General features: G+C 42.9%; 1 protein-coding gene across 2 annotated transcripts in view; it reads left to right on the plus strand.

Moving 5' to 3' along the window:
• The first annotated feature begins 683 nt into the window (after window positions 1-683).
• The window catches only part of wls (Wnt ligand secretion mediator), a 75673-nt gene continuing 61551 nt past the window's right edge, over window positions 684-14805 (plus strand). For both annotated transcript variants that reach the window (XM_078561263.1, XM_078561262.1), the window contains exon 1: window positions 684-935. In XM_078561263.1, the coding sequence (XP_078417389.1) occupies window positions 830-935 (106 nt within the window). In that variant the 5' untranslated portion in view covers window positions 684-829. The remainder of the gene's footprint in view (window positions 936-14805) is intronic.

Consider the following 14805-nt stretch of genomic DNA (forward strand, 5'->3'; position numbering starts at 1 on the left):
AAGGAAGGTCATTGATGAAGCAGCTGAAGATGGTCAGGCCTAGGACACTATCCTGGGGAACTCCTGCAGTAATGTCCGGGGATTGAAATAATTTATCTTCTACTAACAGTCACGGGTACTGCTAAAAGGCAGGGTAAACAATGAGTTTTTTTTAAGCGATGTTTCTATCATTTTTTTCTCTCTTCTCCTGAAAGTACTGCCTTAATTTCAAATGTTTGCAATTTTTCTCTAGGTGACTGCCCTATGCTCATGCGACACCTTACTGCGTGAGGGCAGGTAATTCAACTGTGAGGATTGGTAACTTGCTCCCTCTACCCTCAAGCAATGCCATCAAATGTGCATTTTATAGCAGAAATCTCTGCAGAGAGATTAGGAACAGGAATCCCTCGCTGATCTTCTGATTCACAGCATTAGCAGTTAAAGTGTCTGTCAGCATCACTTCTACGCACGTACGGCACATTTGACCACGTCCTTAACTTTGCAAGGAGGTGGCCCTTTAAATTGGCAATAAATTGAATGTTATTAATCACCGCATTAGTATGTGGTTGTTAAGATACTGTAGCAGTCGGCTAAACAGGATCTGGGAATCTGGCAAGTCATGTGATTGATTTTTTTGTATGTGTGTGTTGTCGGTTTCCCACAGCGCCCCTTTAAAAAAAGCTTGAAGGAAGAGAGAGAGAGAGAGAGAGTGTGAGTGTGAGGGAGCCCGTTTGCAGAATCACAGCTTCCGATACTGGAGCTGCGACAAGATCCTTGCTTTGATTAAATTGACTCTAATTCAATTAGTTACTGTTACGGGCTGAAAAGAGTGAAAACAAGATAATAAAAGATGGCAGGCGCAATTATAGAAAATATGAGCACGAAGAAGCTCTGCATTGTTGGAGGGATTTTGCTGGTTTTCCAAGTAATTTCCTTTCTGGTGGGAGGTTTGATCGGTAAGTGGCTTGTACTTGCGTTTTCTTTTGTTAGCTATTTATTACAGTATCGGTAGCAACGTACTATGATCTAATTAGTCCTGCCATTGTACTTGGGGAGAGAAGAACTGCATGGGCTCTTTGTAGCGGTTCAGTCTAGTGCGTAAAGTGGAAGAAAACTTTTGGCCTACTTTCAGTAACAACTTCCCTTTTTTTTGTTAAAAAAAGGGAAAGTGAAGCATGGCGATAGGACATCGGTGAAGAGGAAATTGCAATTTTGTTAATTTCATACATTTGTCTTTAGAGGCGCATCTTTCAAAAGAAAAAAAACTGCAGAATAAAACAATTGTTCTTTGAGGGCTGGAGGTTGTGGTGCGGCTCCAGCTGAATTTTTTTTTTGGTTGCGCCTGTATCGTGAAAAGGGCTGAAATCGGCACGAGTGGATTGTGCTGATCTTTCTTCATAAAAGATCTGTGTAAGTTTATAATGCACATGATCAGTAAATATATTTAAATAACTAACTACGCTTTAAGTCTGAATGTTTTATTTTCATATTGAACTTTTAAACACCACCCCCTCCCCCCCCCTCCTATAGTTCCAAAACTTTTTCTTTTGTTCTCACCCCTGTCGAGTTTCTGAACTTTCTGGCTCCACCTCTCCGCTCTCAATTGCGATCGAGGCAAGATTATGAACTTGATGACCGAGCAGAGGCGAGGGTGTTTTGTGTGGAGTTTCAAAGGATTGGGGAAGTGGGAGGGGAGACTCTCAATAAGGATCGGACAGACCTAGAATCCGTGGGATTGGTAGAAGGTTGTATGGCAATTTCTTTCCTAAACTCTCTCTCTCTCTCTGCTGCCCCTTAATCGGTTGATGGCAGCGCCCCCGGGGTTATCACAGCCTTGGGATTAATTCCGCAGCGACGTTCCCCCGGGGAAAGCAGCAGATAACTCATAGGGGTAATTTCTGCCCACTCTCTCTTGGAGATTAAATGCAGAGCATTCCTGTGGCAGTTGGGTGACTGAGCCATTCCTCCAGCGCACCGATTGATCGGGACCATGATGGAGTGGAGACTGAAAAGCACAAAGGGGGCACCGGTTACAACTGAGGCTCCACCCATGCTCAATATTGCAAAACGGGCGGATTAATGGTGGAAGGAATACTTTTCCCGCACAAAAAAATGGCCAGGGATCCGATCAGAAAATCCCTGACTTTTGTTAGGATTTCTACTTTAAAGATTCAGGAAACGACCCATGTTCAGTAATATCCCTCTCCCACTTTCCAACGTAAAATGAGTGGCGCCTGTTGGAGTAATGCAGTGTTTCTAAACAAACGGAAGTATTTGTTACCTTTTTTTTGACAATATGTGAAGACAATGCTCCATTAAATTAAATGGGAAGGGAAGTCCAGAGTATTCCCGAAATATTATCTGCGAAAAAAAAAGGAACTAATGTTTTTTTTTCTCACCTGGAAGTGCTCTTTCTTGTTGAGACACAAATCTAGGTGCTTGGTGACCTCTTGTCTTCCCCCATGAGGTGAATATTATTCATATATTAACCTATTCACCAGCCTGAAGGTCAAGCAGCTCTGAATCCTCACTCAGATCCATCCCAGGTTGTTTCGATTTTTTCCCCATAAATATACCTGATTGATAATTTGTAAAAGTACATTACAAAACATTTCAACTTGAAAATTGGAGTTCAATAAAATTCAACTTTCCTCCATACAGCAGGCTCCACTCTTAGATACCTCCTATACAATTGTGATACTCGTGATATTTACAATATACTTTCCATGTCAGGCATGCAGCCTGAGGGCAAAGTCTTTTAAATTTAAAAATTACAGAAAATGTAATAGAATTCAACTTTTTCCCTACACAGCATGTTCCACTCTGAGGTGCCTCAATAAAATTTTGATACCGTTGCTATTCACTTGAATTTAATAGTCATTGAAATGAATTTTGAAGGGCAGGAAACAAGTCAGGTCTCTACTGAAATGCAGCATTTATTTTCTTTAAACCACGTACCAACAACATCGATAGGACTAGAAAGGGGGCTCTGCTGAAAGAATTTGAACAGTTAGGAGCTAAATTAAAAAGCAGAACCTCCAAGGTAATAATCTCAGGATTACTACCTGAACCATGGGCAAACTGGAATAGGGTAAATAAAGTCAAGGAGTTAAATGTGTGGTTCAAAGATTGGTGTGGGAGGAATGGGTTTCAGTTCATGGGGCACTGGTATCAGTACTGGGGTAGAAGGGAGCTGTTCCAGTGGGATGGCCTTCACTTGAACCATGCAGGGACCAGTGTCCTGGCGAATTGAATAACTAGGGCTGTAGAGAGGGGATAAGTAGGCTTACAAAGCAAAAGGATATGGTGGCATTGCAGGGCAGCTACTTGGGTAATGATACCCAGAGTGTGACAGGAAGGGACAGAGTGTACAAACATTAAAAAAAACAACAGCAACTAGGGTCAAAGGGGGAAAAAATGGTAAAAAGGCACAATTAATGGCTCTTAAATGCAAATAGTATTCAGAACACAAATAAATTAATGGCACAAATAGAGATTAATGGGTATGATCTTAAAGCCATTACGGAGACATAGTTACAAGGAGATCAAAGCTGGGAACTAAATATTTAGGGATATGTGACTTTTTGAAGGGACAGGCAGGAAGGAAAGGGTGTTGTGATAGCTTTGTTAGTACGAGATGGAATAAGTACGAAAGCAAGAAATTATCTTGGATCGGAAGATGTAGAATCCATATGGGTGAGGTAGAAAATAACAAGAGGAAGAAGACACTGGTGGGAGTAGTCTATAGGCACCCAAACAGTAGCAATGCTGTCGGACAGAGAAATCAGGAGATAATGAGAGCATGTAAAAAAGGCAGTATATTAATCATGGGTGACTTTAATCTCCATGTAGATTGGGAAAATCAAATTGGCAGAGGTAGCAATGAGCAAGAATTAATAGTGTATTTTGGACAGTTTCCTAGAACAATATGTTGTGGATCCAACCAGGGATCAGGCTATTTTGGATCTGGTAATGAGGCAGGTTTAATAAATGATCTCAGAGTAAAAGATCCCCTAGGATACAGTGACCATAATATGGTAGAATTTAACATTCAGTTTGAGAGTGAGAAACTTTGTTTGGAAACAAGTGCTAAACTTAAATAAGGGTAATTACAAAGGAATGAGGGCAGAGTTGGATGGAGTGGACTGGGAAAGGAGTTTAGTAGAAAAGACGGTTGATGAACAATGGCGGACATTTAAGAAAATAGTTCATGATTCGCAACAAAGATACTTCCCAGTGAGGAAGAAGGATTGTAGGAAGGGGATGAACCAACCATGGTTAACCAAGGAAGTTTAAAGATTGTATGCTTTTTCTTTCACTTTGATACTATGTGGCAAAGATTAGTGGTAAGCCAGAGGATTGGGAAAGTTTTAAAAACCAACAGAAGATAACCAAAAAAGTAATAAAGAGGGAGAAAATAAACTTTGAGGATAAATTAGCAAGTAATATAAAAACAGACAGTTAGAGCTTCTTTAAATATTTACAAAGGAAGAGAGGCCAAAGTCAATATAGGTCCCTTAGAGAATGAGGCTGGGGAAATAATAATGGGGAAATGGCAGACGAGTTGAATAAATACTTTGCATCAGTCTTCACGTTAGAAGACACTAACAGCATTCCAAAAATACTAAATAATTGTGGGGCAAAACGTGGGGGAGGAAAATAATACAATAACTCTCAATAGAGAAAAAATACTAGGGAAACTAATGGGACTAAAGGCCGATAAGTCCCCTGGTCCTGATGGGTTGCATCCTAGGATATTAAAGGAAATAGCTACACAGATAACGGATGCACTGGTAGTAATCTTCAAAGAATCCTTAAATTCTGGAAAAGTCCCTGAGGATTAGAAAACTGCCAATGTAACACCCTTATTCAAAAAGGGAAGGAGACAAAAAAAAGGTAACTATAGGCCAGTTAGCTTAACATCTGTCATTGGGAAAATGTTGGAGTCTTGTAAAGGATGTAATAGCAGAGCATTTAGAAATGCATAATCTAATCAAGCAGAGTCAGCATGGCTTCATGAACGGGAAATCATGCCTGACAAATTTAGTAGAATTCTGTGAGAAGGCAACAAGCAGGATAAAGGGGAACCAGTAGATGTAATATATTTGGATTCCCAAAACGTGTTCGATAAAGTACCACACATAAGGCTACTTAATAAGATAAGAGCCCATGGTGTTGGGGGCAGTATATTAACATGGATAGAGGACTGGCTAACTGATAGAAGACAGAGAGTTGGGATAAGGGGCTGGGGGGGGGAGGTGTGGGGGGGTGGGGGGGGGGGGGGGGGGGGGGGGGTGGGGGGGGTGGGTGGGGGGGGGGTGGGGGGGGGTGGGTGGGGGGGGGGTGGGGGGGGGTGGGGGGGGGGGTGGGTGGGGGTGGGGGGGGGTGGGTGGGGGGGGTGGGTGGGGTGGGGGGGGGGGGGTGGGGGGGGGGGGTGGGGGGGGGGGGGTGGGGGGGGTGGGTGGGGTGGGGGGGGGTGGGGGGGGGTGGGGGGGGGTGGGGGGTGGGGTGGGGGGGGGTGGGGTGGGGGGGGTGGGTGGGGGGGGGGTGGGTGGGGGGGGGGGTGGGGGGGGTGGGGGGGTGGGGGGTGGGGGGTGGGGGGGGTGGGGGGGTGGGTGGGGGGGGTGTGGGGGGGGGGTGGGGGGGTGGGGGGGGGGGGGGTGGGGGGGGGTGGGGGTGGGGTGGGGGTGGGGGTGGGGGGGGGTGGGGGTGGGGGGGGGGGGTTGCATTTTCAGGATGGCAACCTGTAACTAGTGGAGTGCCACAGGGATCAGAGCTGAGGCCACAATTATTTACAATATATATTAATGACTTGGATGAGGGAAATGAATGTACTATCGCCAAGTTTGCAGATGACACAAAAATAGGTTAGACGGCAAGTGGTGAGGATGACACGAGTCTACGGGGGATACAGACAGGTTAAGTGAGTGGGCAAAAATGTGGAAGATGGAATATAATGTGGATAAGTGTGAGGTTATGCACTTTGGCAGGAAGAATAGAGGAACTGAATATTATTTAATTGGAGAAAAACTGAAGAAAACTGCAGCACAGAGGGATTTGGGGGTCCTCGTGCATGAATCCCAAAAAGCTAGCATACAAGTTGAATAGTTAATAGGTATGGTAAGTGGAATGTTGACCTTTATTTCAAAGGGAATGGAGTATAAAAATAGGGAAGTCTTGCTAAAACTATAAAAGGCACTAGTTAGACTGCACCTAGAATACTGTGAACAGTTTTGGCCCCCTTATCTAAGGAAAGATATACTGGCATTGGAGGCAGTCCAGAGAAGGTTTACTAGGTTGATCTCAGGAATGGAGGGATTTTCTTATGAGGAGAGGTTGAGTAGGTTTGGCCTTTACTCATTGGAGTTTAGAAGAATGAGAGGTGACCTTATTAACACATTAGATTCTTAGGGGGCTAGATAGGATAGATGCTGAAAGGTAGGACCAGAGGGCATAATCTCAGAGTAAGGGGGCACCCACTTAAAACAGAGATGAGGAGAAATGTCTTCTCTGAGGGTAGTCAATCTGTGGAATTCTTTACCGCAGAGGGCTGTAGAGGTTGGGTCATTAAGGATATTCAAGGCTGAGATAGACAGACAGATTTTTAATCAGTAAGGGAATCAAGGGTTATGGGGAAAAGGCAGGAAAGTGTTGAGGATTATCAGATCAGCCATGATCTCATTGAATAGCGGAGCAGACTTGAGGGGCCGAATGGCCTACTTCCGTTCCTACGTCTTATGGTCTTATTACAACTATTTCAATTTTTTTGTATATTGACACCTCTCGCACCTGCTGAACCTGCTTTGATACTGCTGCTGTTTTCATTTGGTGTCTGAGGGACTGTCCTGTGCTATTTTTATTGCTAAATTAAGCAAACTTGTAGACTCCAAAGAAAACTGGGTTTGTGAGTCTGCTAATGGAATAAGTGAGTGGATTTAGTATTGTAAACAGAAAGAGCTGACTGACACTGTGGTCATCTGAGCTCCAAACTGAAACAGCTCCAATATAGAAATGGCATAAGACAGAAAAGATTGCTCTACATGAGAATATTGGGCCCCAAAAGATTGGTTCCCAGTCTGGTGGTAATAGTTTGTGATGAGGAGGAACTTTGTATAAACTAGTGAATACCTTTCCTTGTGGGTTTTGCCCTCTTGGGGTCAACTACCTCTGGATAAGCAGCAGCTGCTGCAATTTGTGTCTGTTGGCTAGAATCGCTGTTCAGTGGAATAGTAGTGTCCATGTTGCGGCTGGGAGAATTTTGGCAATCTATTCCTATTTTATAGGTAGTTGCGCTGCTCATGTACCATTTGTGAGGAGCTCCTGATACTCTTGTGTTCAATGAGGGTTAAACTCGCATTTATTGGCTGTTGACAAGCTACTTGGTGTGGGGCTGTCCTTCTTGGAGATGGGAAACGAAGTAAGTGGGGTTCCTTTTGGGCTCCAGGATATTCTAAGATGTCAGAGTGGGTGATGGAAGTTCAAAAACTAGTTGAGCTTCTTTTGCAGACTCAGTATGGTAACATGAGTCGGGCAGTTTGCAGTGCTTCAGGGTGTTACTGCAGCCAGCCGCCTTCACGAATCAAAGCTCGGCAATGGACTGTCAAAGAAAGCTGGAGTTCTTTCCACTTGGCTCCAGATTATCCTGCTAACCAATACTACAATGATTCAACTGGTCCTTTATGCATAAGTAACATGTTTACTATTGACCTGTGTTGGTAGACTGAGATCATAGCTGGTAAAACTACAACTGCACCCTTCACACTTGAGCTTCCTTGGCTCTGCCAAACTGCACCTCCCTTTTTTACATTCTTGGTTGTATCTTTACAGGGGTGAAACATTAGACAAGCTGGTTAGTTACCTCCCAGCTTGGTTTGGAGATTCGTAACATGTTGATGATTTTCCACATGTGGTGGACATCTGACTGACCAAAGTAAACCATTTCCGATAAATTGAAGAACTGGACCCATTTTGTTCCTGTAGTGCTACGGCTGACTACAACCACAACATCTTTTTATTATTATAAGACCACAAGTTACGAGAAATCAAATTTTTTTTGTATTCCAAAATATGTTCAGTATGTGCAAAATTATTTTCAGTTGGGGCTTTTTTCAGTCTGATGCATTTGTGAGAGAATTCCCTTGTGTCTTGGGTGTATGTTGTTTTTGTTTTGTTCCTGGAGTTGCATTTGATTGAATTCTTATTCATTGTAGCTTCAGTCTTAAAATAGTTTGTTTTGTTGGAATAAATTTGTGAAGAAAAATACATTTATATTTCATAGGATAAGGTTCCAATCTTTCTATCCCCAAACAATCGTGTGTGTCTCTGCATTGATTGTTGTGGACAAGGTGGCCATACAGGCTGCTCCTCTGTCAACTCCCCTAAAATGTGGACATTGATAAATAAAACTTGTTCAGGTCTTTAAAGCTTTTTTCATTTTCTGCTTGGGGATTTTAATCTTTTTCCTCTTGGTATGAAGCAATATTTCACTGCACCACTGTCCTATTGGTATCTCATCCAATTTTCCATTCCTCATGTGTGTACAGGTCAGCTTTTGATTGGGCCATGTCTCTTCATCTTCATTTACCGTTTCCTGCAGGTGTCATTAGATGGTTAATAAAAAAAGGGAACGCTGTCTTGATTTTCGTTTGCAATACTTCTGAACTGGGGGCCTTTGTAAAGCCCTGCCTGAGATCTGCAACTTGAACACTGGAGATTAAAGCTGGGCCCTTCATGGATTATGTGGTTCATTTTCAAGCTCAGCAATGCAATTACCATTTCAGCCATTGGGGAAATCAAAATTTTAAAACCTTAAACCAGTAATTGACTTATTACAGACAAATGATTAGGAGCTAAAGGCATGTGTGTAATGTTTATCGCACTTGCTCCTGTGGTACACACTTTCTAATTCACTGTTGTCTATATGTGCAATGATGTGTTATTGTCCAGTGTAGATACGATTTTGATTGGGTGTGATACTCTGAAATTTAATAGCTTGCAGCCACTTAATTGTGGACTGACAGAAAAAAGAGCAAGGCTGCTGATACAAATAAAAGCAGAAAATGCTGGAAAGTCTCAGCAGGTCTGACAGCATCTGTGGAGAGAGAAACAGAATTAACATTTCGGAACATTAACTGTGCTTCTCTCCACAGATGCTGCCAGAACTGCTGAGTTTTTCCAGCATTTTCTGTCTTTATTTCAGATTTCCAGCATCTGCAGTAATTTGTTTATCAAGGCTGCTGTCACCACGTGTTGGTGGGTATGGTTCCAGAGGTATCAAAAAATGGTGGAGTGCACTGACTACAGCATGGGTTATGCACCCTGACAACATCCTGGCTTTTGCATTGAAGACTTGTGCTCCAGAACAAGTGTGCCTCGAGCCAAGCCTTTCCAGTACAGCTGAAACACTGGCATCAACCCAAAAATGTGGAAAATTACCCAGGTCTATGAAAAGCAGGACAATCCAATCTACCCATTTACCACCCCATCAGTCAACTCTCGATCATCAGCAAATTCATGAATGTGTTGTTGACAATGTCATTAAGTAGCACTCACCAATGCTCAGTTTGGGTTCTGTCAGGACCATTTGTTCCAGATCTCATCACCACTTTTTTCCTAAGCATGGACAAGAGCTGAATTCTAGAGTGAAGTGAGTGACTGCCCTTGACATCAAAGGAGCATTTGACCAAGTGTGGTATTAAGGCATCCCAGAAAAATTGAAGTCAATGGGAATCAGCAGAAGCCTCTGCATTGGCTGGAATCATACTCAGCACAAAGGCAGAGGGTTGTGGAAGCTAATTACCTCAGGCCCAGGACATCTTTGCAGGAGTTCCTCAGGGTGATATCCTCGGCTCAATAATCTGCAGCTGCTTTATCGATGACCTTCCCTCCGTTATTAAGGTCAAAATGTTCGTAGGATCTTCACTGATTGCAAAATGTTCAGTTTCATTCAAAAACACTCAGTTAATGACACTGTCCATTCCTGCTTGCAGCAAGACCTGGACAACATTTAGGCATGGGCTGAAAAGTGGCAAATGTCCAACAATGACCATCTCCAAAAAGCAAGAATCTAACCACCTCCCCTTGGCATTCAACAGCAATACCATTGCTGAATTCCCCCACCACTGATCAGAAACGTAACTGGACTAGCCACATATGTACAATGGCAACAGGGCAGGCTTGAGGCTAGAAATTCTGCTGTGAGTAACTCTTGCCTCCTGACTCTACAAGGCACAGGTCAAGAGTGTGATGGAATACTTTCCACTTGCCTGGATGAATGCAGCTCCAACAACACTCAAAAGTTTGACACCATCTAGGACAAGGCAGCCCGCTTGATTGGCACCCCATCCACCACCTTCAACATTCACTCCATCCACCACTGCACAGTGGCAGCGCTGTGTGCCACCTATAAAATAAACTGCAGCAACTCACCAAGGTTTTTTTCAAATGAACCTCCCATACTCTCAATTTACTGCTGAGAAGGACTAGGGGAGCAGGCATGTGGGAACACTGCCACCTTCAAATTCCCCTTCCAGTTAAATATCATCCTGACTTGGAAATATATTGCCATTCAATGATAACTGTTGGGTCAAAACCCTGGTACTCCCTCCCTAAAGCACTGTGGGAGTACTTTCCTCATAAGCTGCAGCATGTCAAGAAGATTGCTCACCACAGCTTTCTGAAGGGTAATTTGGGATGGGCAATAAATGCCAGCCTTGGCCAATGATGCCCACACCCCATGAATTACTTTTTTTAAAAGTTCAAATCTTTGGGAGAGAGAGGGTGATAATTTGCAAAAGAAAGTTCTGAGTAGTGGACATTCTTATGAATTCCAAAATTCACTACAGCAGCTGCATGCGATTCTTTCAATAGAGAAGCTGAGTTTTTAAACTTTGTTCGGATCTTAATTGCAAAGCTTTATAAAACAGATATTATCAACTGAATTTCTTGGCTGTACTACCATTTGCTGAGTTTATTTTATGTACAATACATTCTTTTCACATCAGTTACCAACTATATGTTGAAGTTGTCTCTGCCCTGTAACTATATCATTCAGCACTAAAGTTGGTCAAAAGTTACTTTTTGGTATGTGTTAGAGGTTATTGTGCCCATTGTTTTAATGCCCTTCTCATCTTTTGTCATGTTGTTGATTTTGTGTTGAGATCAGGTTTTAATTCTTGTTCCTTTTGTGAAAGATGTGTTGCCATCTAGACCACCTCCCAATGGCTCAGCATGTTTATTTAGTGAGCTGTACACATCAGGAATCCAGGTTTGATGTCCAGTTTGTGCTGAGTTAGCTGATTTCACGCTACAGTAGCTGCATTGCTTAGATTGGCTTCAGTGCCATTGATTTTATAGTGGGAAAACTGCCCATGCTCATGCTACTGAATGCAATCCATGTATGCCTGCCAGAAGTGGTTTTACTCATTCATGGGATGTGGGTGTTGCTGGCTAGGCCAGCATTTATTATCCATCCCTAATTTCTCTTTAAGGGTGTGCATAGACAACATAAAAGACCAAAACTGGTTTGGACACTGATTGAATGGCCTGCAGGTTACCACCCATACATAAAAGATCAAGCAAACAATTTGGTGTCACATAAATCACAGAATTTCTGGGGGTATTTTTTCCAGCAGTCCCAGTGAGGTTTTTCCCATCACTGACTTTCAGCATGGTTTGAAGTATCAGTGTTCATCCTCCTACAAAAGTGAAGATGGTTTCTGCTTAGCTACTGTATCTGAGTGCTCAGTTCTTTGGAACTGTTTCAAAATTATAAGACTTCTCAGCGGAAAACGGAGAATTTTCTGCATGGTGGACCGGTCGGGGGTGGGCACGGTGCTGATCGCCGCCCGCGATCAGCTGTGTGCCGCCATTTTACGCGGGCGGACCAATTAAGGCCCGTCCAGTATAATGCATGGCCAGTAGCGCCCACGTGTGCGGGTGGGGGGAGGAGGGAGAGTTGGAGCCCCCGAAAGAGTACAGAAATCTCTTGAGGCACGGAGCTGCCTCAGGGAGATTTAAGCACATAATAAAAGTTCATAAATAATAAAGTTAAAAATTATTTAGACATGTCACATGAGCTGGGACATATTTATGAATTGTGCAAAAATTATTTATTTATCGAATAAAACCTTCAGGAAACCTCATACCACCCGCCTTAAGGTTGGACGGGCAGCACTGTTAATTATCTAAATTACTTCCCTAATGGCCTTAATAGGCCTTTGACGGTTCGGAGGGCGTGCAGCCGCTTCTGGTGCTCGCCCGCCGAACGAAAGATTTAAATGACGTTGGGACGCACGCCCTACGTCATCTTGCATCATTTTGCGTGTTGGGCCTGCCCCCGCACACCAACGTCAAAATTCTGGCCAGAAAGATGAGTGCTGACTGAGTTATAGAATCATTTACTACACAGAAAGAGGCTGTTAGGCCTATCCAGTGACTTCCTGCTAGATATGTATGTGTGAGGATATTGGATCAGAAAAGGATCATGTACTGCACAGTTGAATAGCTATCAAACGCAGTCTAGAATAGTTGGTTGAGCAAGATATTATAGGCCAGTGAGTTGTAGAGGCCATAATGCTACGCTGATATGTAGGGAATAGAGCATGAGACCGTTCTAATCTATACAGCTCAGTGTAATACTAGGTGCTACATTTAGCTACAGGGCCATTTGGGGGAAAAAAAACTATTGGTTCCTTCCTAAAGCAATTGAACATTCAATTTTGCACATTTTAGAATGCAGTTCGACAAAGCAAAGCTGTGGTGCAGCACATGGGAACTTTGACCAAAACCCTGTTCATCTATTGGTGCCAGGCATAATGGTGGCTTAAAAGTGATGTCTTTTTACTCTAAAAGCTGCAGTCTATAATATTTTAATAGCTTCTTCCAAAATGTATGAGGAGCACATGGCTCGCTTGCTGCTTGGCTGAAGTGTTCTTAAGGTTTATTGAACGCTAAATTATCATGCCTGCTCCTTTCCTGCAGCAAGTTGGTGAAATGAAGCAGAAACTTGTTCTAGTTTGTTCCATGGTTATGCCCACCGAGTTGTGGTTAATTGAGTAGAAAGTCAGTTGGTGTAAAAGTTATAACAGTACTAGCCACTGGGACTAAGGCTTTTAATCAATGTTGACATGCTGAGGGTGCAACTTGAAAGAGTTATTTCTGTTGATAGAACAAAGTGTGTTGATGTCTTAATGAATTTTCATATTTTTGCCATGGTGGTGGAATGATGAACGAATATTTCTCTAAAGCCTACACTTGAAGATCAGATCCAATTACAAAAGACATTCTTTTTAAAATCTTGATGTTTATAGAACCATACTTCACTACAAGTTACTGCTTTCAGAAAAGGTTGGAGGGGAAGGAAAAAATGCTGCAGTGGTGGTCACATAGATGATAACCCTTTGAGCCAATGCAAACCATTAATTAGCAGTGTCATCACTGGGGCTTTGATAAAGTGGGTGTGTGAGATTGTAAGTACTCTCTACTGAAATTGTGGAATAAAAATAACACAATAGTTATCCAATTTTGAGGCATTTTAACATTTGATACCTCTTGTAGTTTGGGTCATGGTGAGCCACATTGGGCACCACGTATATTTTCTAAAATGGGTATTTCTCATCCTTTCTTTAAATTTCAAATTCCTCCATGCCTCTTCCCTCCCTGACGTTCTCATTTCCAGCCCTACAACTACTGATTTTAATCACCCCACCATTGACAGCCGTGCCTTGAGATACCTAGGCCCTGAGTCTTGGTATTTCCTCCCCAACCCTCTCTAGCTCTCTTTAAACCTACTTTGACCAAGATTTTGGTCACGTCTTAATTAATATACTCTTTTATGCAGCTCAGTGTCAAATCTTGTTATGTACCTTAGAGTCACTTAACTTAATGGTGTTATATGCAAATTGTTATCATAACAGATTGCGGACCCATAAACAAATTTGAGTGAAAATACAAATGATTGTCTGAATTGGGAATTTTACAAGAAGCTTATTACACAGTATTATAGTGTGTGGGGTTAATTTTTTTTAACTATTTTGGTAATAACAGTAACAATTTTCCTTCCGTTTTTATATCCTCCATTTTGTCTTTCAGCTCCGCAGCTGAGAGGGTGGATGCACGGTTTGTTTCTCATCTGCTGCTAATGCCCTCTACTCCCCATTGCAAGAGTGAATAAGTGCAAGTTCTCCCTTCTGATTCCTTTTTCTTTTTGACCCTAACTTCTGGGAGACAGTCCTCCGCTTGGGACTTTGTCGTAACAGCAGTAGCTCAGACTGGAACAGGACAGGGATCCCACCTACCTTCATCTCCATTTGCAGGCAGTGGCATTGCACATCTCTTAGTTTGGTTTTTTTGTCACTCCAACTTCCTCTCCTGAAGTTGTTGATTCTTTGATGTATCATTCCACTTCATAGAGGTCTGCTGCACAGAAAAAGGCCCTTTGGCCCATTGAACCTGCGCTGGTCAAACAAGTACCTAGCTATTCTAATCCCATTTTCCAGCACTAGGCCCATAGCCTTGTATGCCATGTCGTCACAAGTGCACATCCAAATATTACTTAAATGTTAAGAGGGTTTCTGTCTCTACCACCCTTTCAGGCAGTGAGTTCCAGATTCCCACCACCCTCTGGGTGAAAATATTCTTCCCCACATCCCCTCTAAACCTCCTGCTCCTTACCTTAAATCTATGCCCCCTGGTTTTTGATCCCTCCACCAAGGGGAAAAGTTCCTTCCTGTCTACCCTATCTATGCCCCTCATAATTTTAAACACCTCAATCATGTCCCCGCAGAATCTCCTCTGCACCAGGGAAAATAACCCCAGTCTATCCAA

The sequence above is a fragment of the Cetorhinus maximus genome, chromosome 17 (assembly GCF_964194155.1).
Source record: "Cetorhinus maximus chromosome 17, sCetMax3.hap1.1, whole genome shotgun sequence".
NCBI classification, from domain to species: domain Eukaryota; kingdom Metazoa; phylum Chordata; class Chondrichthyes; order Lamniformes; family Cetorhinidae; genus Cetorhinus; species Cetorhinus maximus.